The 21532-nt window shown below is 53.3% G+C and overlaps 1 protein-coding gene across 1 annotated transcript in view; it reads left to right on the top strand.

The window, feature by feature from the left end:
• Nucleotides 1–12202, top strand: part of HS6ST1 (heparan sulfate 6-O-sulfotransferase 1) — a 51832-nt gene extending 39630 nt beyond the window's left edge. The window contains exon 2 of the mRNA XM_017548460.2: nucleotides 8895–12202. Coding sequence (XP_017403949.1) covers nucleotides 8895–9603 — 709 coding nt within the window. The 3' untranslated portion in view covers nucleotides 9604–12202. The remainder of the gene's footprint in view (nucleotides 1–8894) is intronic.
• Nucleotides 12203–21532: the final 9330 nt, after the last annotated feature.

Here is a 21532-nt window from a genome sequence, read left to right as displayed (position 1 = left end):
GCTTCCCTCACCACGCCATGTCCTTGTCCTTGGGGGCTGGAATGTGACGACAGGGCATACTTGTAGCTTCACTCAAGCTGGACCCCCAAGGACTCTCTCTGAGCCAGGAAAACCGTCATTTTCTTCCAGTAACTGAGTCAAAAGTAATACAACAGTATTTCTTAAAAAATAAAAAAGTTCTGTCCTTTCGATGCTAAATGACAGCATCCTCACCCACAATTAAGGAGCTTTCCCTCTGTTGGCACTGGTAGAAAAATTGCCAGTTTCAGGGTGTGAGGCTGGAAACTTGTGGGTTAGACCCTTCATGGAATTCCCCCACCCCATCAGCTTTGGGCATGGGAGGGGAGGGGCCTGAGGACGGGGCGCGCCCTGAATAAACTCAAGCAGGACTGGCAGGAGGCAGCAGGGAGGCTTTGTGATCTTCATTATGTTATTTCGTATAAATAATTTCTCCTTGGGTCATATTTCCTATTAGGTTGTTTATGTAATGTTTAATTACAGACAATATAGAAATATATAAAGGAAAATGTTGCGGTCACATTTGAGCTTATGGGTTTTCACTGAACTCTCAAATCCTGTCAGTTGAAACATTTTTATGGTAAAATGTTGAAAAAATTCATAATGTCACTGCTGAGAGAGCCACTGAATAATCCATTCCTGTCCTGGGTGGTGTGTTTTCTCAGCGTGTATGTACAGTTTCTTAGGAAATCATGAGCACAGAGTGCCATTGTCCTGCACATCAGGGTGGGATGGACCGTCTCTCGTGGAGCCCCGTGCTGAGCTCCAGGGGGTGGTGCAGGTGTTTCCCCATGTCTTGAGGTCCTGGCACCCCCACTGTGGGCCGCAGGACTGTCCACTCTGTGCCTGCATGGCTGCGACTCCCTGTGACAGCTCACACTCCGGTGCAGCTCCTTTGAGGCGGCTCTGCCATGTCTCAGCCCTTCCCTCCAGGGCCAACACCTTCCTGGAGGTGGAGTTACCACACCAGCCCCTCCCCAGGCTCCAGTCTCCTATGCCCCTCCTTCCCCCACACCCCGGTCTGGATTTCCACAGGACCTGAACCAGGTTTGCAGTCTTGTTTCTGGTTGGAGTGCTGAGCTTCTAGAAGGCAGTCAGCAATGAGAAAATGCAGGCATGAGTTTGGGTCAGATCAGCACTCCAAGGCAGAGGAGACAAAATGAAGCCCCCTGCAGCCATGGGTGTGGCCCACTGGAGGAGCAAGGGACAGGTGCCATGCGCTGCGGTGCCCGACCCGGCTGAGACTGGCCTCGGCTGTTGCCTGCCTGCCCCACCCTCCCGCCTGGAAGGCACTCAGAGCTCATGGGCGGCACCTGCAGGATTTTCCCCGGGGTGCCCTGTGTTTGAGTGGGGCTCCCAGGCCTGTTCTAAGTGCATCCTGTAAGAATCCAGACTCTTTGGACTTTAGAACTGGCCACGCCCTGACAGCAGTACCTAGATCTTACATGATTGTGGGGTGCACAGAACTAGTGCCCTGAAAAATGTCAGATCACAGAAGGCATCAAACCAAGCATAATCAAATGCCAAAGCGCATGGTCCAGGCGATCATTCTGTGGGCTGTCAGGACGATGCAGTTTGTGCAGACTAGAATTATTGCATAGTGCGTTTCGAGTTTTTTTGACATTTCATGCTTCATCTTTGAAATCCATGTGAATTTCACACTCAGGGCCATCACCCATCCAAGCTCATTTTCCTATATGGTGAATCAGACCTTCCTTGGTCTGGCCCTGCCCATGTGCCTTAGCCTCACTGGCCATGCCCTCACCCCCCTTGGAGAAGCTGTCCTGTTACCCACAGAGGGTCTCAGGGGCTGACCCCCCGCCACTTGTGAGAGGGAGGGATGTAGGCCGGCTGCACAGACACATATGCCCCCAGCTGCAGATGTGTGACCTCAGAGCTGGCCACACATGACAGCTGCTGCCCACTGACTGGATGATGGTAGTGAGCAGCCAGTGGCGCAGACAGGGTCTCCCCGTCACCCTCGAGTGACTAGCGAGTGCCCCATTCAGGGCTGAACGCTGTGAGCCCTGAGTCTGTCCCAGTGCATGGCACTCATGTGTCCACAGAGACCTGCCGTGGAGGTCAGGGTGCTGTGTGTGCCATGCAGCCAGGACCACAGCTTAGGGCTGTGCTGACAGAAGGTACCAGAGGTTTGCCACCCTGGGAAGAACATCATTTGCCAGCAAAGTCACTGATCAGGGTCCCCAGCCTCCTGCACCAGGTTGGCAGCAGAGAGGGAGATCCCTCAGGAGAGAAGGGGCTCTGTGTGCATCCCCAAGGCACTCCTGGACGGCAAACCAACCACCAGCCAGATGCTTGGGCTTGGCAGGACCGTGGTTCCTTCCCAGAGTGGCCACGGAGCACTCAGACTCATTAATGCATGGTTAGTTACCAAACCGCAGGGCAACCCCCACTGCCCTGGAAACCGGCCACCCTTGGGGTGGTCCTCCTCCATGGATACCCACAGGGGCCTTCCACCCCTTTTGTGGAGCCTGCCTTGCTCACCATAGCAGCGTAGCTCGCAGGAGGGGAGGAGAGGGGAGAGGAAGTGCCAAAGACTCCTGGCATTTGCTGGGCATAGAGGTGGGAGGGGGTTGCAGGCAGATCAAAGGGTAGAGAGGAGGTGGGAGCTTGGAGGACAGAGGCTCTGGCTTAACAAGACTGGTTCACCTGGAAGACCAGCTGGGCCTCTCAGGCTGCCTTCCAGGGTCTCGATTTTGTCTTTCTGTAGAGTTTTCTTTACACAAGTGTTGGGGACTTACAAAAGAACTTGTATAACATACACAGGAAATCAGTCCTAACAGTGAACACCTGTACCCCTGCTGCTCACTGGTGACTCGAGGACATGGTCAGTGCCCTCCCAGCCCCATGCCCAGGGCTAGCCTCTGACTTGAATTTTCCTGTTTCAGCTCACCACTTTTAAAAAAAAAACAGGCTGGGCCCAGTGGCTCACACCTGTAATCCCAACACTTTGGGAGGCCAAGGCAGGCGAATCACCTGAAGTCAGGAGTTTGAGACCAGCCTGGCCAACATGGCGAAACCCCATCTCTACTAAAAATACAAAACAAAAAATCGCTGGGTGTGGTGGTGCATGCCTGAAATCCCAGCTACTCAGGAGTCTGAGGCAGGAGAATTGCTTGAACCCAGGAGGCGGAGATTGCAGTGAGCCAAGTCACGCCACTGCACTCCAGCCTGGGTGACAGGGCAAGACTGTCTCAAAATAATGATTATTATTATTACTGTCTGAACATATATATGTGTATCCCCGAATAGTGTTTTCTTGGGATTTATTTTTGAGACCTTGATAAAGTACGTTACCATCATAATCAAGTCTTGACGTGCAGTCTTTTTCATCACATTTCCCATGGCATTGTGAGTAGCTGTCATTTGTCATTTTTTTATTTTTTTATTTTATTTTCTTTTTTAGAGACGGGGTCTCGCTATGTTGCCCAGGCTGGAGTGCAGTGGCTATTCACAGGTGCGATCCCACTACTGATCAGCACAGGAGTTTTGACCTGCTCCATTTCCAACCTGGGCCGGTTCACCCCTCCTTAGGCAACCTAGTGGTCCCCTGCTCCCGAGAGGTCACCATATCGATGCCGAACTTAGTGTGGACACCCGATCAGCATAGCGCACTACAGCCCAGAACTCCTGGGCTCAAGAGATCCTCCCACCTCAGCCTCCCGAGTAGCTGGGACTACAGGCACACACCACCACGCCTGGCCATTTGTCATTATTATTGCTGAATGGAATATGCCCCCATGGAGGTAAGCACGCCATCATGGTGGGCATTCGGAGCTGTTACCAGAACGCCACTGCAGCCCACCCCACACCCGGCGTGCACAGCCAGGCTTCTCTGCGATGTGCACCTGGGAGAGGACTCCCCGCATCGTGGGGTGTGTGTACCTTGTGGCCAGTGAAGACAGGTGGAGATGACTGTCCTCACTGTGTTGTTCACGTCCTTAAGCAGATGGCAGGAGGGCCGCCCTGCACTCGTGCCCCCCAGCCGCCGCCGGGCTGTCTTCCCACCACTCCTGTGGTGTTGCACGTGGCTCCTGTGCCGCGGCCTCCATCACTGACGCAGCAGCGCCTCTTTCCATAGGCTTTGTTGGCCAGTTTCCTCATTGTTTTCTTTTACTGTTAATTTTTTTCGTTAAAGTAATTTATATACATACTTAAAAACATTGTTCCGATCAGCTTATGTTGAAAACTAGCAGGTCCGCTTTTTCTTTCCAGCCTCTCCAGAAAACAATTTGCAGCTCTTCTCAGTATTCTGGTGTTTACCTCCGTATTTCTTTTTTTTTTTTTTTTTTTTTGACAGAATCTTGTTGTGTCACCAGGCGCCAGGCTGGAGTGCAGTGGCACGATCTCAGCTCACCACAACCTCTGCCTCCTGGGTTCAAGTAATTCTCCTGCGTCAGCCTCTTGGGTAGCTGGGACTACAGGCACACGCCACCACACCCAGCTAATTTTTTTTGTATCTTTAGTAGAGATGGGGTTTCACCATGTTGGCCAGGATGGTCTCGATCTCTTTCCCTTGTGATCCGCACGTTGGCGTATTTCTAAATAATGTGTAGTGCTATTTCTTAATGTATTGAGTTAGATATTCTGTGTTATTCGTTTTGATAGATGAAGGTCAAGTGTTCTTACATGCTCACACAGTCTGTCCTCACCCCACCCATCACCCACATACAGTTAAAGCTCACGTTTTTATTAAATCAGTGACACAGTTTACGCGATGATGCCTTCAAAACCATCATTTACCTTTGAGTCAAGTGATATACTTCATTTTCTTTTCTATATAGCTTTTTATTTTTCCTGGAATTAATGATTGCCTGGTCTTTATACTTGCTTTATTTTCTGTCTTCATGGACTAATTCGGGACAAATGATTCCAGAATCTGCCATGCACCTACCGTTAATTTTTTTCTGAACAAATACTTAGTTGTGTCAGGCCATCTATCCATGCCCCCCTCTTTTTTTTTTTTGAAATGAAGTCTTGCTCTGTCACCCAGGTATAATCTCAGCTCACTGCAGCTTCCACCTCCTGAGTTCAAGTGATTGTCCTGCCTCAGCCTCCCAAGTAGCTGGGATCACACCTGGCTAGTTTTGTATTTTTAGTAGAGACAAGGTTTTGCCACATTGCCAGGCTGGTCTTGAACTCCTGACCTCAAGTGATCCACATACCTCAGCCTCCCAAAGTGCTGGGATTACAGGCGTGAGCCACCACGCCTGGCCTTTGCCTGTTTGTTTCCTAGAGCTTCTGTCTCCCTGCTCCTGCCAGGCCCCGTGGGATGTTCTGCTGACATCCTGGAACCCCCACAAGGTTGGAGCTCCTGGCTCCCAAGTTCAGTATTCTATTTTCTTTTTTTTTTTTTTTTTTTTTGCTAAATGAGATGCATACTCCAGGATCTTCCTAAAATATGATTCACAGAAGATAAATTTCCTAAGTGTTTTTATGTCTCAAGATGTCTCTACTGTCCTCCACACTTGATTAATAGTTTGGCTGGGTATGAAATCGAGTTAGTCACTTTCCCTCTGCCTTTTGACGACTGTGCTCCGTTGGTTTCTATCATACGGCGATGGAGAGGCAAGCCCTTTATTTATGGCTTTTTCTGTCCAGATGCTTCAAGGGTCAACTTTTTAGTCCTCTGTTGGGTCCACACATTCATTTGCTTGGCACCTGGTAAGCCCTTTCAGTCTCAGTGAATTGTGTACTGTAATTCTGGTTATTTCTCTCATCATCTCTTGTCCTCTGTTTTCTCACTCCCCTCTTTCTGGAGCCTTGCTGGCAGGCACTTGGAGCACCTGAATGGATAGACCCTGCTGGAGAGTGACAGACACAAAGGCCCCCGCTTTGTGGGGTCCCAGATGTCAGTGCAGGGATGACTGCTGTGGACCACAGACCATTCAGCTTCCTGCAGGGAGTGCAGGGAAGGGATTAGATGAGCCTGGGCTCCTGAGGGGAGGGGCTGGGAACAACCTTGAGTGCACAGAACATTCTTCAAACCTCAGAGCCATGAGCCACCCCCTTGGCACCTCCAGAGAACATATGTCAGAGAGCTGCCTAGATCTGGAGTGGCCCATTTGGGGAGTCCTCTGCACCTCACCATACCCCGCCCTCTGCCTGCTTGTTTGACGCTTCCCCCCCACCTTTTGGCAGATGACAGACTGGAACGTAAACAGCAGATGCGTCTGGCAATGCATGCAGTGGAGGAAAGAGGATGGGGCTTGGGAGGTGGGACAGGGTGAGGCGAAGCTGGGGCACCAGGGCAGAAGATGACCAGGACGGGCCTGTGGCCAGCAGTGCCTGCTGCGTTCAGCAGAGTGAAGGGGACAAGGCAGTGGGGAGGGAAGGGCTCTGCATGTTGGGCATGGGACTGGTCGCCTCTGGCTCCTGAAGAGGCCCACTGACTATGGAGAGGTGTGCCGGGCAGGGGTAGAAAGGAACAGGACAGTGGCCAAAGGCAGGTCACCCCACCTGGCTCAGCTGTCACATCTACAGAAAAGGGCGGGGACACCGACATTTGGCTGCTGGCCTCACAGGCAGCTTCTAGGGTCTACCTGGCCGTTTGTCTCTACCACAGGCCATGTCTAGGGGACAGAATCAGGGGACCCAGTGCATGCCAATGTTCTGAGCGTAGAAGGTGCAAAAGATGGTGTAAGTCCCTTGACCTTAGACCACGGGCCTCAGTCGGCTCCTCAGGCTCCCCCAGTCTCCGTGTCCGTTGTGCCATTTTGTTATAAGATGCAGAGCCGGCCAGGCGTGGTGGCTCAAGCCTGTAATCCCAGCACTTTGGGAGGCCGAGGCGGGTGGATCACAAGGTCAAGAGATCGAGACCATCCTGGTCAACATGGTGAAACCTCGAATTAAAAAAATATACATATATATTGGCCATTCTAGGCCAGGCGTGGTGGCTCAAGCCTGTAATCCCAGCACTTTGGGAGGCCGAGGCGGGTGGATCACAAGGTCAAGAGATCGAGACCATCCTGGTCAACATGGTGAAACCCCGTCTCTACTAAAACTACAAAAAATTAGCTGGGCATGGTGGCACGTGCCTGTAATCCCAGCTACTCAGGAGGCTGAGGCAGGAGAATTGCCTGAACCCAGGAGGTGGAGGTTGCGGTGAGCCGAGATCGCACCATTGCTCCCCAGCCTGGGTAACAAGAGCGAAACTCCGTCTCAAAAAAAAAAAAAAGAGCCACTGGGCCAGCACTGCTAATGAGAACATGCACGTCTTTGCACACACCTGCCTCCCTGGTGTGGGTCCCCAGCAGCTGTCCCTGCAGCAGGAGGCCTTGGTCCAGAAGGGTTATGTGGGACATGGGCGCAGGAAGGACTGGTGAGGCTGACAGGCCTGATCATTCCAGGGACCATGAGGGTTTCGGCTGTCTCAGTGCCCCTTGCCCCTGTTGGTGCCTGCTGGGCCTCCTGTGCATAGAAGGCGTTGGCAGAGGAGAGAGGCCAGGCCTGGGGCTGTAAAGGAGAAAGCCTCGCCTCCAGTGCTCTGCGGGACCCAGACTTTGACGGCTTCCAAATGAGTGCCCGTCTTGAGCAGCTCACCCTCCCAGCTTTTTCAGAAACCCAAGAGTAAATTGCTCACGGCTTCTCTAAGTGGCTCACACACAAAGAAAAAGGCCGAGTCATTTTAGTGCCTGGAGAGCTCATGATGGAGGCATGCCTCGGGTTGCAGGGATGGTCCCTGAGTGGGTGTGGGACTGGGGCTGAAGGACCCGCCTGTGGATGCAGGGTGCTGAACATGGGAGAGGAGTTGAGATGGGTGTGCTTCCTGGACGGGGCCTGCCGAACCATGCACAGTGCATCCTTGCCCTCAGAGTCCCTCTTGGGGCCAAAGTCCTTATGGCCGACTCACAGGGTCATAGAGTGGCTAGGAGGGCAAGCCTGTCTGTTGGTTGACACGTCACACTGTGGTTTTCTGTGTTCAGCCCACACTGGCCTGTCTCCATCCATTCGATCAGGACCCACAGGAGGGTGGCGAGGAGGTGCACGTGGCCCTGTGCCTCCCCTGGACTCAGGGTCAGCTATGAAGGGCGTGGATGGTCTCTCTTCTGAGCAGTCAGGGGCTTGTGAGCCCGACACAGGAGACAGAAGCCTGCCCTGGCTGCCCCAGGCCCTCACTCACTGGGCCTTGATCATTTTCGATTCTAAGGTGTTTGTCTTACCTGCTAACTGAAGGAGAAGGTCCTGCCCTCTGGCCCTTGAGCCCCGAAGTGCCCAGGAGCTGCTGCCGTCAGCTCGGATGGGAGATACTAGGCAGGCGGTGGGTGCAGGGTGCTTGGGAAGGGCCAGGTGTGCCTTGGGGCGTGTGAGGTCGGAGCCTGGGGTCGGCAGCTCAGTCCTGCCGGGTCCTCCCTACACCACGTTTGCTGGGAGCTCCTCAAGGGTTCTGCCTTGGCAGGACCCTGGGGTAGGTTGTGGCCTGGGTCTGGAGGTGACCCTGGCTGGCCCCTGCCCACCCTCTGCTCCTGCTGAGTGGCTCCTTGGGTGGCACTGTGCCCATGCTGTAATCAGCTCATGAGCACTGCTGGTCTCAGGCAGCCATGGCTCTGGGACCTCCCTGGATGAAGTATTGGCGGCTCCGCCCACCAGCAGGAGAAAGGTTGTCCCTCCAGAGGAGCCGTGCCAGGCACTGCAGGGCGACGTGGTGGTCACCCTGGGTAGCCATATGACTGTAGCATGCTCCTTGGCATCTCTGATGCTGGTTTTGAAACGGCTGTTTTGAGAGCCAAATGCAGGGGTTGGTCAGCATCAGAGGTGAAGCCCAAACTCCTGAGTGGGGACCTTAACTCAGAGCAGCCCCAGGCGCCCCCTCATGCTGCGTCACAGCCCTCACCACCTCTCCCGTCTCCTTGCAGGAAGTTCTACTACATCACCCTGCTGCGAGACCCCGTGTCCCGCTACCTGAGTGAGTGGCGGCATGTGCAGAGGGGGGCCACGTGGAAGACGTCGCTGCACATGTGTGACGGGCGCACGCCCACGCCCGAGGAGCTGCCGCCCTGCTACGAAGGCACGGACTGGTCGGGCTGCACGCTGCAGGAGTTCATGGACTGCCCGTACAACCTGGCCAACAACCGCCAGGTGCGCATGCTGGCCGACCTGAGCCTGGTGGGCTGCTACAACCTGTCCTTCATCCCCGAGGGCAAGCGGGCCCAGCTGCTGCTCGAGAGCGCCAAGAAGAACCTGCGGGGCATGGCCTTCTTCGGCCTGACCGAGTTCCAGCGCAAGACGCAGTACCTGTTCGAGCGGACGTTCAACCTCAAGTTCATCCGGCCCTTCATGCAGTACAACAGCACGCGGGCGGGCGGCGTGGAGGTGGACGAGGACACCATCCGGCGCATCGAGGAGCTCAACGACCTGGACATGCAGCTGTACGACTACGCCAAGGACCTCTTCCAGCAGCGCTACCAGTACAAGCGGCAGCTGGAGCGCAGGGAGCAGCGCCTGAGGAGCCGTGAGGAGCACCTGCTGCACCGGGCCAAGGAGGCGCTGCCGCGGGAGGACGCCGAGGAGCCAGGCCGCGTGCCCACCGAGGACTACATGAGCCACATCATTGAGAAGTGGTAGTGGCGGTGGTGGCCATGGGGAGGCCTCTCGGGGGATGTGGGGGGTAAAACAGGACAGACGACAGGGCCACCCAAGACTGTCACGGGAAGAGCAGCCCACACCTGCTCCACGGAGGTAGCTGCATCCTGAAAGAAAAACAGCAGGGACATGGTGCAGCTGGGCGGGGGCGGGGGTGAGGAATCAACAGGGGCAGCCCAGTGGGTCCAAGGAAAGCGTGCTCCAAGGATGCCACGGGCAGGGCAGGGCAGGGCCTCCAGAGCAGGGGTTGTGCCTGCTCTCCTGGCCCCCTTGGATTTATCACGAAAACTGAAGGTTTGCACAAGAGACAAGGACAGCGGAAAGTGGACCTGCCAGGCTGGGAGTGTGTCCCTCACCAACTATGCACACCGCTCGCTCTCAGCTCCGCAGTCCAGGCCGCTAGGAGTGAGACCAGCTTCCCGCAACTGCCCCAGCTCCAGGCCATCTCATAGCCCCTCCCCCTCTGGCTGCCCACAATGCCCCAGGGCCTGGGGAGCCTCCCCCAACCCGCTCACTCATCCATAGCTCCCTCAATTCAGGGCCCACCCCATCTGAGGCAGAGAACACTCGAGTCCAGCCCCCAGGAAGCCCACTCCCCTCTCTGGTCCATGGTCAGAATCCACAGTCCTGCTCCATGCTTTGGGTCAGGAGGCCAAAGCTGACGTGCAGGCCCCCACCTACTTCCTGCAGTCCTCAGACCAAGGCGGGGTTTAGGGAGTGGGCTCAGGCAGCATTACAGCTGCCTGTTGGCAGACTGGCAGCCCAGGAGTGGGGAGGCTTTGGCCAGGGATCCTGCCACTTGTGCCTGAGTCCCCGGCTTAGGAGGTGACCACACAGGCACACCTGGCTCAGACAGGGAGAGCTGGAACCGAGAGCTCCCCTGTGTCTGTTCTCCTTTCTGACCCACTGGGATTTGCTGGCAGGCTGCTCTGGCCCCATCACCAAGACATGTACTTGAGAGCTCAAATACCACTGCTCCCACCAGCATGTGGATGAAGTTCACCAGGCTTCCATCGGCTGGAGCCTGGGACCATAGCCCCTGCCCAGGAGCCATCCCCTCGGGCCACAATTGATGGCCGGGAACGGGGACTCGAGCCTTCACATTCTCAACTAGCCTTGGCAAAACAGCTATAGGTGGCTTCCCTGTCACCAGATACTCAGCCCTCCCCACCCCCTTGCAAAAGGCTGGCCATGCTCTGTTCCAGCAGCACCACAGGTTTCCCCACCGGCTGCGATTGCCCTCCTAAAAGCCATGTTGCATATCTGTTGTAAGCGCCTGCCCTGTGCCCTGTCCCATCCCTTGTGCCCTAGGAAGCCAGGCTGGAGTCTGTAGGAGGGCCCACCCAGGTGCCCTGGGTCCCCCAGATAGCAGATTGGTGTGCTCAGGCTGTAGGCTGACTCAGAGGCAGGGCGGTGGGCTCTGCAGGCCAACTGGCTGGGACTCGCAGTGGTCCTCTCTCCTGCCCCCGCTTTCACTCAGCCACTGCAACTGCCCCGCCATAGGGTGGAGATGTGGGTGGGTCACCATGGGCATGGGCACAAGCGCCTTCCTCAGTACAGGAAAGTGTGGTCAGATGAGGTTGCTGCCGCTGAGGTCTGGCATGCAGGCCCCTGGCCCCATTTTACTTTGGGGAGCAAGGACAGGGTGGTCAACAGCACAGGGTGGATGGCACAGTGCAGGACCACCTCCCTGGTAGGAGTGTCACAGTAAGGAAGTGGGTGCCACAAGGGAATTTAGTGGTGTGGTTCTTTCAAAGGGAGGTCAGGGTCACTGGGAATCTGCTTGGACACAACACTGGGGCGGGGTGCGCTACTGGGAGCAGGAAGAACGTGTTCAGGGGAGCATGGGGGTCTTGCACAAGCCACGTGGGGCACCATGGCCTCCCAGCAGGAGGTACACACCCAGCCAGAGGCCTGGCTTAAGGTGACCCCTCCACCATGGCCTTCCTGGGCACGCGGGCTCGAGCGTAGGTTCTGTTTTGTACATATTGGAATATGTGTTAACTTATGCCCCGCGTCCCAACTCACAGAAGCACGGGTCTCTCCTCAGTCTCTTTGCTGCACTTAGAAAGCAGTCTCCTCTTAAGCCAGCACCAGGCGGAGGGTTCAGAGGCGGCGGCAGCTGGCAGTGCCCTTAGCCCCCGAGTGGTCCAGCCTGGCACTTCCCATTCAGACCACCTGCTTTGGGTCAACAGTTCCTTTGCCTGCAGCATCTCCTACATTGTAAGGACTCTGTCCACCTGGGGGATGGAAGCAGGCAGGCAGCGGAGCTAACAGTGTAGTCACCAGGACCCCCAGACCTGCAAACGTCCCCTGGAGGGGGAAGCCAGGAACAGCAGAACTTCCTACACAAGGCTGTGAACTTTTCGGGAACTGGAACTGTTTAACTTGAACCCAGGATCGTTTAAAGCTTTATTTATTTATAGCTTCTTCTTTAAAAAAACAAAGTGTTGAGAAGAAAATTTTTTGGTTATTCATACAAAAAAACAAGTTAATGATGGAAAAGCAAGTCATAATCATCTAATTGTTTTTGTCTAGGTCAAGAATGAATGTTAGCCGATGAAATAAACCCTGACAAGGAGTGGCAGGTGTGCTGTGGTCTCTGGGCACAGCTGCCCCTGCCAGTGGGGTCTCACACGGAGGCCCAAGGGTGGGGTGCTTCGCACAGGTGCAGGTGGCTCAGTGAGCAAAGTTACATTAAGTAATGCGTTCTGAAAGAAAAAATGGGACTTTGTCATCACCAGAAAGAGGAACCACTTATTAATCATTAATGACAGCATTGGGGAAGATGACACCAGTTGAGAGGGAGGCTGGCGCCATTCAGTTACATCCTCATTAACCTCTTCCCTCCCTGTCTTTTGAAATTTCGAAAGATTTCAGATGACAAAGAGGGTGGAGGAATAGTTCATGGACACTCACATACTCTTAGCCGAAATTTGTCACCTTCTCTTACCCTGTGCCCACATTTTCTCATACATGCACACACTTTTCTGAAACATCTGAAAGTAGGTTGTGATCATCAGAATATCACATTCCTAAATCTATCAGCTCGTGTCTCCTAAGGACGTTCTCCCACAAAACTCAACCCGGTTCTCCAGGCCCCCAGATTGAATAGCAGTGATACAGCAATATTTTCCAGTATCCGGACCTTCCAGTTGTCCCAGAGACATCTTCAGAGCATTTCATAGCCCCAGGACCACACGGCCCTCCAGGTGCCTCTCCTGTCTCCCTGAATGGAGGAGAGTGCCAGCCACCCCTCCTTTTTTCCATCTTTCTTAGAATTGATGTATTTGACTCATACAGGCCAGCTGTCTTAAAAGGTCTGCAGATGTCAGTTTCCTAGTGGTCAGATTTGCTGAAACTGGGCAGGAAGGTCCTTGGGCAAGGCACCTTCCATCAGCCTAGGGGAGCTGTGGCTCAGCTCCCTGGACCAGGGAAGTCCAGCCTCCCGGCAGCCTCCCCACTGGGCCCCTGAGGCAAGCCAGCCATATTAGTCACCTGCCAGCTCGTACCCGCCACCATCCCAGTGACAAAGGTCACTGGGGTGTTTCTGGGAGGGTCACGGCACAAGTAGGGCAGGAGACAGAACGTAGCTGCCCTTTTAAAACCCCAGTCTCAGACTCCAGCCAACACCTGCTTGTGCCCAGGTACAGTCTGCGGAAGGGAGGAGCAGAGGTCAGACTCCAAGAGGAACTCCCGGGTGCTTCCCAGACACTTCATGCGGAGCTTTGTTTGGGGTGTGGACCAGCCCTCAGCCTGGCCTCTCTCTGGGAAGCTGTGATGAAAACTTCCTCCACTTTCTGATAGCACCACTGGGCTCTGTAGGGCCACTGTCATGATCAAAGGTGAAATCAGACCTGAAAATACCTCTCCCAAAACGGGGGTTCTCCTCTTCCTGCTTCTGTTTAAAGTTGAAGGCCACTTTTATTTATTTATTTAATTTGTTTATTTTGAGATGGAGTCTCATTCTGTCACCCAGGCTGGAGTGCAGTGGCACGATCTCAGTTCACTGCGACCTCTGCCTCCCGGGTTCAAGCGATTCTCCTGCCTCAGCCTCTCAAGTAGCTGGGACTACAGGCACGTGCCACCACGCCTGGCTGATTTTTATATTTTTAGTAGAGACAGGGTTTCACCTTGTTGGCCAGGCTGGTCTCTAACTCCCAACCTCTTGATCCGCTCACCTCGGCCTCCCAAAGTGCTGGGACTTCAGGCATGAGCCATGGCGCCTGGCTGAAGGCCATTTTATTAAACTCCACCTGCGGCTGGGTGCGGTGGCTCACACCTGAAATCCCAACATTTTGGGAGGCCGAGGCGGGCAGATCACTTGCAATCAGGAGTTCAAGACCAGCCTGGCCAACATGGCGAAACCCCGTCTCTACCAAAAATATAAAAAATTAGCTGGGCATGGTGGCACGCACCTGTAGTCCCAGCTACTTGGGAGGCTGAGGCAAGAGAATCACTTGAACCTGGAGGTGGAGGTTGCAGTGAGCCAAGATCGTGCCACTGCACTCCAGACTGGTGACAGAATGAGACTCTGTCTCAAAAAATATGTAAAGAAATAAAGTCCACCTGAGCCAAAGACCCAGGAGGCTCTGGTCTGGCCCCTACCCAGGCCTCATCCCCACTTCCTGTCTGCTAGCCCAGAGTCCCCGCTGTGAGCATTCAGCTCACCCAGTCCTCTGAGGTCCCCTGCCCCCTTCTATCCTGCAGGGAAACCCACATCTGTCCTTGCTCCCGGGCCTCTGGGCTTGGACAAAGGCAGCCCCTCCACCACCCAACCTCGTGGCCAGCACCACTTGCCCAATCCCTCCCGCCCCGCTGTTCAATCTTCACACCTGAAGCTGCAGCCATGGCCAGCTGCCTCTGGATGGGCCTGCTGGGCCTGCTCCCCACTGCTACCCTTGGGCTCCATGCCAGCGCCATCAGGCCAGCACTGGTCCTCACACCTGCCAGTTGAGGGCACCTCTGCACACAGCGCTGTGTTCTCTTCCTCAGGCCACCCAGGCCCCCACTACCCCGACCTAGGCATGGTCTCCCAGGTGCCTGGCTTGGGGCCCCTCGTCCCCTTCATTGTGGCACAGAGAGGAGCCCATCCTCAGGCCACCCTCACAAAGGTGGGAACCCCAAGTCCTCTTCCGGGAGTGTACACCTGGACTTGGGGAGCTTCCACACTAAGATGACTCGGGAGACACACGCCGTATTCATGACATGAGGACATCTTCCTAGGAGGGCCTCAGCTCAGGGGAGAGCCTGGGTCTGGCTCCCATGACCTGCAGCTGCAGCCGCAGCAGAGAAGCCTACAGGAGTCGCTTTGTTAGAGCAGGGCTGGGTTCCAAGTGGACCGCTGGCTGCTGTTTAAGCCTGTGCCTCCGTTTTCTTCTCTGTGAAATGGGAAGGCTGGGCTGGACACGGTGGCTCATACCTATAGTCTCAATGCTTTGGGAGGCCGAGGCTGACGGGTCACCTGAGGCCAGGATTTCAAGACCAACCTGGCCAACATGGCAAAACTCTGTCTCTACTAAAAATACAAAAAGTAGCCGGGAGAGACGGCGGGCGCCTGTAATCCCAGCTACTGGAGAATTTGAGGCAGAAGAATCACTTGAACCCAGGAGGCAGAGGTTGCAGTAGGTCAAGATCTCACCACTGCACTCCAGCCTGGGAGCCTGGGAGCCTGGGAGCCTGGGTGACAGAGCGAGACTCTATATCAAAAAAAAAAGAAAAAGAAAAAAAAAGAAAGAAAGAAATGGGAAGGCTGCTGTGAGTATCCGGCTGAATCCGGGAGCCAGGCCGCGCCCCACACCTGCCCACAAAGGCAGACAACACTGACCACGAATGAGTCAGCTGGGGGCTTGTTGAAAGCACAGAGCCGGCCCCCCCTGCCTCCTTGCCGCTGCCAAGCAAAGCCATGTGGGCCCGGCCTCTCCTGTGGGCCCACCCATGCACTGTCCCTCTCTCTCCCTCTCTTTCCCCCAGAGGGCCATGACAGTTTTCCAGCCAGCCCCGCCCGGCCCTGCCACCCTGCTCCCAGGATGTGGAGCTGGATGTGCTGAGGGGGCCTGTCCGCGACCCTCCTCCGGCCCTGCGTGCTGTGGCCTCTCCCTGGGCTCCAGCTCTGTCTGCGCCATCACTCCCCGCTCAGCCCCACGCCTGGGGCTTCAGGTGGGACCTGGGCTCCTGGGGCAGACCCAGAGGAGGGTCTGAATGTACTCAGCACTGCCCAGACTTGCCCAAAACATGTCCTCTTTAAAGAAACTGCATATATCCTGTTAAGCCGCTCATCCCCTAGCAGGGACAGGGCGCTCACACACGGTCCCCTCACCCCGCCTCGTAGAGGGGTCATTGGTCTCACCAGGACCGCCAGCCTCTGCCCTCAGCAGCTCCACTTCAGGGGTGACCAGGGCGTCTGGAACTCGGGGTCTAGTCTCTTGGCTTGGGTGAGACACACAGACCCCTTCTGGGGCCTGGTCTGTCCCCTCTGATGCCCTGCTCTGAGTCCCCATCTCAGCCCAGGTCCCCCTTGCGCCCCAGCCGTGTCTGAGCTGCCGTGTTTGCTGCACGGCACCCGGCCGGCCCGCCGCCTGCTCCTCGAGGGGTTCCAGGCAGGCGCCAGCGTCCCTCTCCCAGCGCCATGGAGGGCTGAGGCGGGGTGTCTTCCCTTTCACCTGTGCCCCAGACTTTCCCTCCCGTTGCACCTTCTCGCTGTCCCCTGCGACAGGGCGTCCTCACTGCCCGTCCCCCCACCCCACTCTGTGGCTCCTCGGAGCGTGTGACTTCTGTGCAAGAGGAAGCCCGGGGACTTTGGAAAACACTTTTCTTTCTCAAACAAAAAGCCAGGCATTCAAGACAAGCCTCCCCAAGACTCCAGGGAGTCGGCCTGGAGCCGCGCGGCTCAGGCTCAGGAATGCTCCTTTGTTCCCTGCGGTGCCCGCCCTGCCCCCAGCCCCGGGAGCGCCAGGCCACGTCGTGGCGAGGGCTGAGCCGGTGGCCCACCGCCGCTGCACAGCGTCCCCTCCCGGGAGCGCGCGGCCTGACCGCGCCTCAGGCACAGGAAGGGCTGGAAGGGACCCCGGGCTCCGGGAGAAGGACCTCAGGAGAGCTGGCAGAGCTAACGAAGGCCGCCTGTGTGACCCACGCGCTAGCTTAGGAAGCGGCCCTGCGCAGCCTGGCTGCTGCCTCGGGTTTGCCAAAGGTGCCACTCGGGGAGTGGCCGGAAGTCGGTCCCTTTCCAGCGGGCACTCTATGAGGGCAGGGGTTTTTCTACCTGGAAGATCTGAAACCCTGGCATCCGGCAGAGCCTGCTAGCTGTGCCTGGTAGTTGTTCTCCTCTCCCCCCCTAGTAGCAGAACCACACTACCTATCAGCGGGAACACAGCCAGGAGCAAGACTACACTTTCCAGGACCCTTTACAATGACACGGACTGTCACTACACCCTGTGGCCAGTGTGCAAAAGGACACATTCCTTGCAGCTTTGGGAGACAATCCTGAAAGAGAAGTAACATGCCCTCCCTCCCCTTCTCCTCCTGAATGGCCACAATGAGGGTGTGATGGCTGGAGCTCAAGCAGCCATATTGGGCCAGGAAGTAGATGCCATGTGGTGAGAGTGGTCACAAGAAGTAGGTACCTGATGATTGTGGAACCACCCTAACAACTTTGGGCTGCCTATCTTCGACTTTATCCATGTAAAAGAGAAATAAGTGTGTTCTGGCTGGGCACAGTGGCTCACATCTGTAATCCCAGCACTTTGGGAGGCCAAGGCAGGTGGATAACCTGAGGTCAGGAGTTTGAGACTGACCTGGCCTACATGGTGAAACCCTGTCTCTACTAAAAATACAAAAATTAGCCAGGTGTGGTGGTGCACCTGTAGTCCCAGCTACTCAGGAGGCCGAGGCAGGAGAACACTTGAACTGGGGAGGTGGAGGTTGCGGTGAGCCAAGATCGTGCCACTGCACTCCAGCCTGGGCAACAGAGTGAGCTCCGTCCAAAAGGAAAGAAAAGAAAAGAAAGAAAGGAAGGAAGGAAGGAAGAGAGAGAGAGAAAGAGTGTACCTTGTTAAGGCCACCATTGCTTGGGGTTTCTGTCACTCTCAACTGAACCTAATGCTAACACTAGTCCTGCCACTAATGCTCAAATTGCTGCAAAGAGCACAGCTGGAGACCGAAGCCCATGTAACAACGCCTCCTTCCCACCAACTCCTCAAGACACTGCTGCTGTTCCTGGCGTCATTTACGTGGAAGTGTTAAAAGGCCCAGAGTGGGAAAGGAGTTTTTTCCTTTTGTACGTTTTGATTTTTGGACCATGTGAATGAGGCCAGATGCAGTGGCTCACACCTCTAATCCCAGCACTTTGGGAGGCTGAGGCGGGAGGGTTGCTTGAACGCAGGAGTTGGGGGTTGTCCTGAGCTGAGATTAAGCCACTTCACTCCAGCCTGGGTGACAGAGACCCTGCCTCACAAAAGAAAAAGAAAAAAGAAGAGAAGAGGAAAGATGAAAGAGAAAGGAAGGAGGGAGAGAGGGAGGGAGGGAGGGAGGGAAGGGGGAGGGAGGGAGGGAGGGAGGGAGAGAAGGAGGGAAGGAGAAAGAGGAAGAAAAATCGAACATGCATGAATTACCCATTCAAAACATAAATAGCTGGAAATAAGAACAAAAGCAAAATGGAAGGGAAGATTAACACTAAATTAGTGACAGGGATTTTCTCAAAATTGCAAAATGGGGACTTCTCAGGCTGGAGGAATAAGGGAACATCAGCTTTACCTAAAACAGTTGACATAGTTTCACTAGAAAATACGACAAATAAGAACAACGATAGTCACCTCTGAGTGATAGGTACATTTAAATATAAAAATGTATAACTTCATAAATCTATTAATCAACATGTATAAATATTGGAATCTTACATAAATATGCCTATATCTTATATAACAATAGTATATATTAGCAATATAAATAAATATAATAAAGAACAAATACATAATAAGGATACATGTTGTTCTTTGGGCTTTCCTGTGTGGTTATATGTCTCAAAATAAAATCATAATTTGAACAAGCCCGCCTGTGAGGCCAGTGCAGAAACCTGGGCTACCTCAGGCTGCTGGCTCCTGAAACAGGAAGGGACCTGGCACCCACGGCCAGGTGCAAGCATTCCCGGGACATGGACAGGGGACCAGGATGGTTGGCACCCCCTGGGTGGCCAGGTGCCATGAAGGCAGGGGAGCCGAGGGGCACAGGCTTTGAGCCGTTGTGCATCATGTTGCTGGATTAATCATAGTGCAATGGTGACACCAGTTCTGGTTCCCCGGGGTGGGCCCACCTTCCCCCACACATCTGTTTGCCCCCTTTCACAAGACCCCGCAAGACCAGCTGCTGCAGCCTCACCACACACAGCGCTGCCTGGGTGAGGGGATGCCCACAGAGCCAGGAATGCTGAGGGGGACACCTTGGTGGAAAGGGCCCTGCCTCCCGGACACAGGGATTGGCCATGGTGTGATCACCAGAACCAATCAGATCACTGCCCAGGATTTGTTTTTTTTTTTTTTTCAGATGAAATCTTGATCTGCCCCAGGCTAGAGTGCTGTGGTGCAATCTCAACTCACTGCACCCTCCACCACCTGGGTTCTAGTGATTCTCGTGCTGCAGCCTCCCAAATAGCTGGGATTACAGGCACATGCCACAATGCCCAGCTAAAGTTTTGTGTTTTTTTTTCTTTTTGTACTTTTAGTAGAGATAGGGTTTGGCTAGGCTGGTTTTGAACTCCTGACCTCAGGTGATCCAGCGACCTCAGCCTTCCAAAGTGCTGGGATTACAGGTGTGAGGCACCATGCCTGGCCTGGGAGTTTAGATTCTTGATTTGAATATTTTCATCTTCTCTAATGGAAACATTTCTTGCTGTACATTTGCCTCTCAACACTGCTTAAGCTGCCTTCTATAAATTTTAATTTTACATTTTTATTCTTAGTTCAAGTTTTAAATTTAATTTAAATTTTAAATTTCATTTTAAGACTTCCTCTTTAACTCATGGATTACCTAGAACGACACTGTTTAGTTTCCAAATGTTGGGAGATTTTTCTGTTATCTTTTTTATTGATTTATAGTTTTATTCCATTGTGGTCAGAGAACACATTCTGTATGATTTCAGTTCTTTTAAATTTGTTGAGATTTATCACCCAGTATATGGTCTGTCTTGGTCTCTGTTCCATGGGCACTTTAAAAGAAGGTAAATACTGCTGTGTTTGGGTGGAGTGTTTGTTTTGTGACAGAGTCTTGCTCTGTCGCCAGGCTGGAGTACAGTATACGATCTCAGTTCACTGCAACCTCCGTGTCCCAGGTTCAAGCTATTCTCCTGCCTCAGCCTCCCAAGTAGCTGGGACTACAGGCATGCGCCACCACGCCCGGCTAATTTTTGTATTTTTAGTGGAGACGGGGTTTCAGCATGTTGGCCAGGACAGTCTCCATCTCTTGATCTCGTGATCCACCCGCCTCGGCCTCCCAAACTGCTGGGATTACATGCGTGAGTCACTGTGCCCAGCCGGGTGGAGTGTTTTATATATACCAGTTAAGTCTGTTTGTTATTGAATTCTTCTATATCCTTGCCAATTTCTGTCTAGCTGTTCTATCAATTTTTGAGAGGTACATTGAAGACACTAACTATAATTGTGGATTTATCTATTTCTCTTTTCTCTGTTTTGTTTCACATATTTTATAACTGTTTTGTCTGCTGCATGCACATTTAAAATTACAACGTCTTCCTGGTGGATTTTGACCAGTTTAGCATGATATATTTTCCCACACTATCTCTGGTAATTGTTTACTCTGAAGTCTGCCTTCTGATATTAATATTGTCACTCCTGCTTTCTTTTGATTAATGTTTGCACGATATATCATTTTTCAGCCTTTTTTTTAATTGCATTTTAGGTTTTGGGGTACATGCGAAGCACATGCAAGATTGTTGCATAGGTACACACATGGCAGTGTGATGTGCTGCCTTCCTCCCCATCGCCTGCATCTGGGGTTTCTCCCCATGCTCTCTCTCCCCAGCTCCCCAATTTTTCATCCTTTTGCTCTTAACTTCCCTACATTGTTTCGTGTTGTTGTTTTGGGGTTTTTTGTTTTTGTTTAGTTGGTTTGGTTTAGTTGTTTTTTTGCTTTTTGAGACATGGTCTCATTTTCTCGCCCAGGCTGGAGTGCAATGGCACAATCAGAGCTCACAGCAGCCTCTACCTCCAGGGTTTAAGTGATCCTCCCACCTCGGCCTCCCAAGTACATGGGACCATAGGTGCACACTGCTACACCTGCACATGCTGCTACATCTGGCTAATTTCTGTGTTTTTTGTAGAGACTGGGTTTCACCATGTTGCCCAGGCTGGTCTCAAACTCCTGGCCTCAAGCCTCCTTGCCTCAGCCTCCCAAAGTGCAATGATTATAGGTGTAAGCTACCACACCGGGCCAGCCTATATTGTTTTATTTGAAGTCAGTTTCCTGTAGCAGCATAGAATTGGGGAATGTTTTTTAAATCCACTTTTCCTGTCTTTGTATTTTAATTGGTATATTTATACTGTTTACACTTAATATAATTATTGATATGTTAGGTAGGGCTTAAGTCAGACATTTTATATTTTGTTTTCTTTTTGTTCTCTCTTTTTTCATTTTTCTGTTTTTTTTCCCTTGACTTGGTGTGGTTTGGCTGAACATTTCTTTAGAATTCTATTTTCCTTTATCTGTAGTGTTTTTGAGTGTAACTTTAGATATAGCTTTTTTAGTGGTCTCTCTAATATTACATAAGATACACAATTTATCACAGTCTACTAGTGGCCCCGTTTTACCGGTTTGCATAAAGTATAGAAACCTTACCTCCCTTTTTTATATCCCCTTTTTCTTCCCCATTTATAATTGTCTTTTTTTTTTTTTTTTTTTTTTT

Source organism: Cebus imitator, unplaced genomic scaffold (genome assembly GCF_001604975.1).
Source record: "Cebus imitator isolate Cc_AM_T3 unplaced genomic scaffold, Cebus_imitator-1.0 Scaffold207, whole genome shotgun sequence".
Taxonomy (NCBI): domain Eukaryota; kingdom Metazoa; phylum Chordata; class Mammalia; order Primates; family Cebidae; genus Cebus; species Cebus imitator.
Note: the sequence above shows the minus strand (reverse complement) of the source record. Positions and strands in the feature narration are given on the sequence as shown.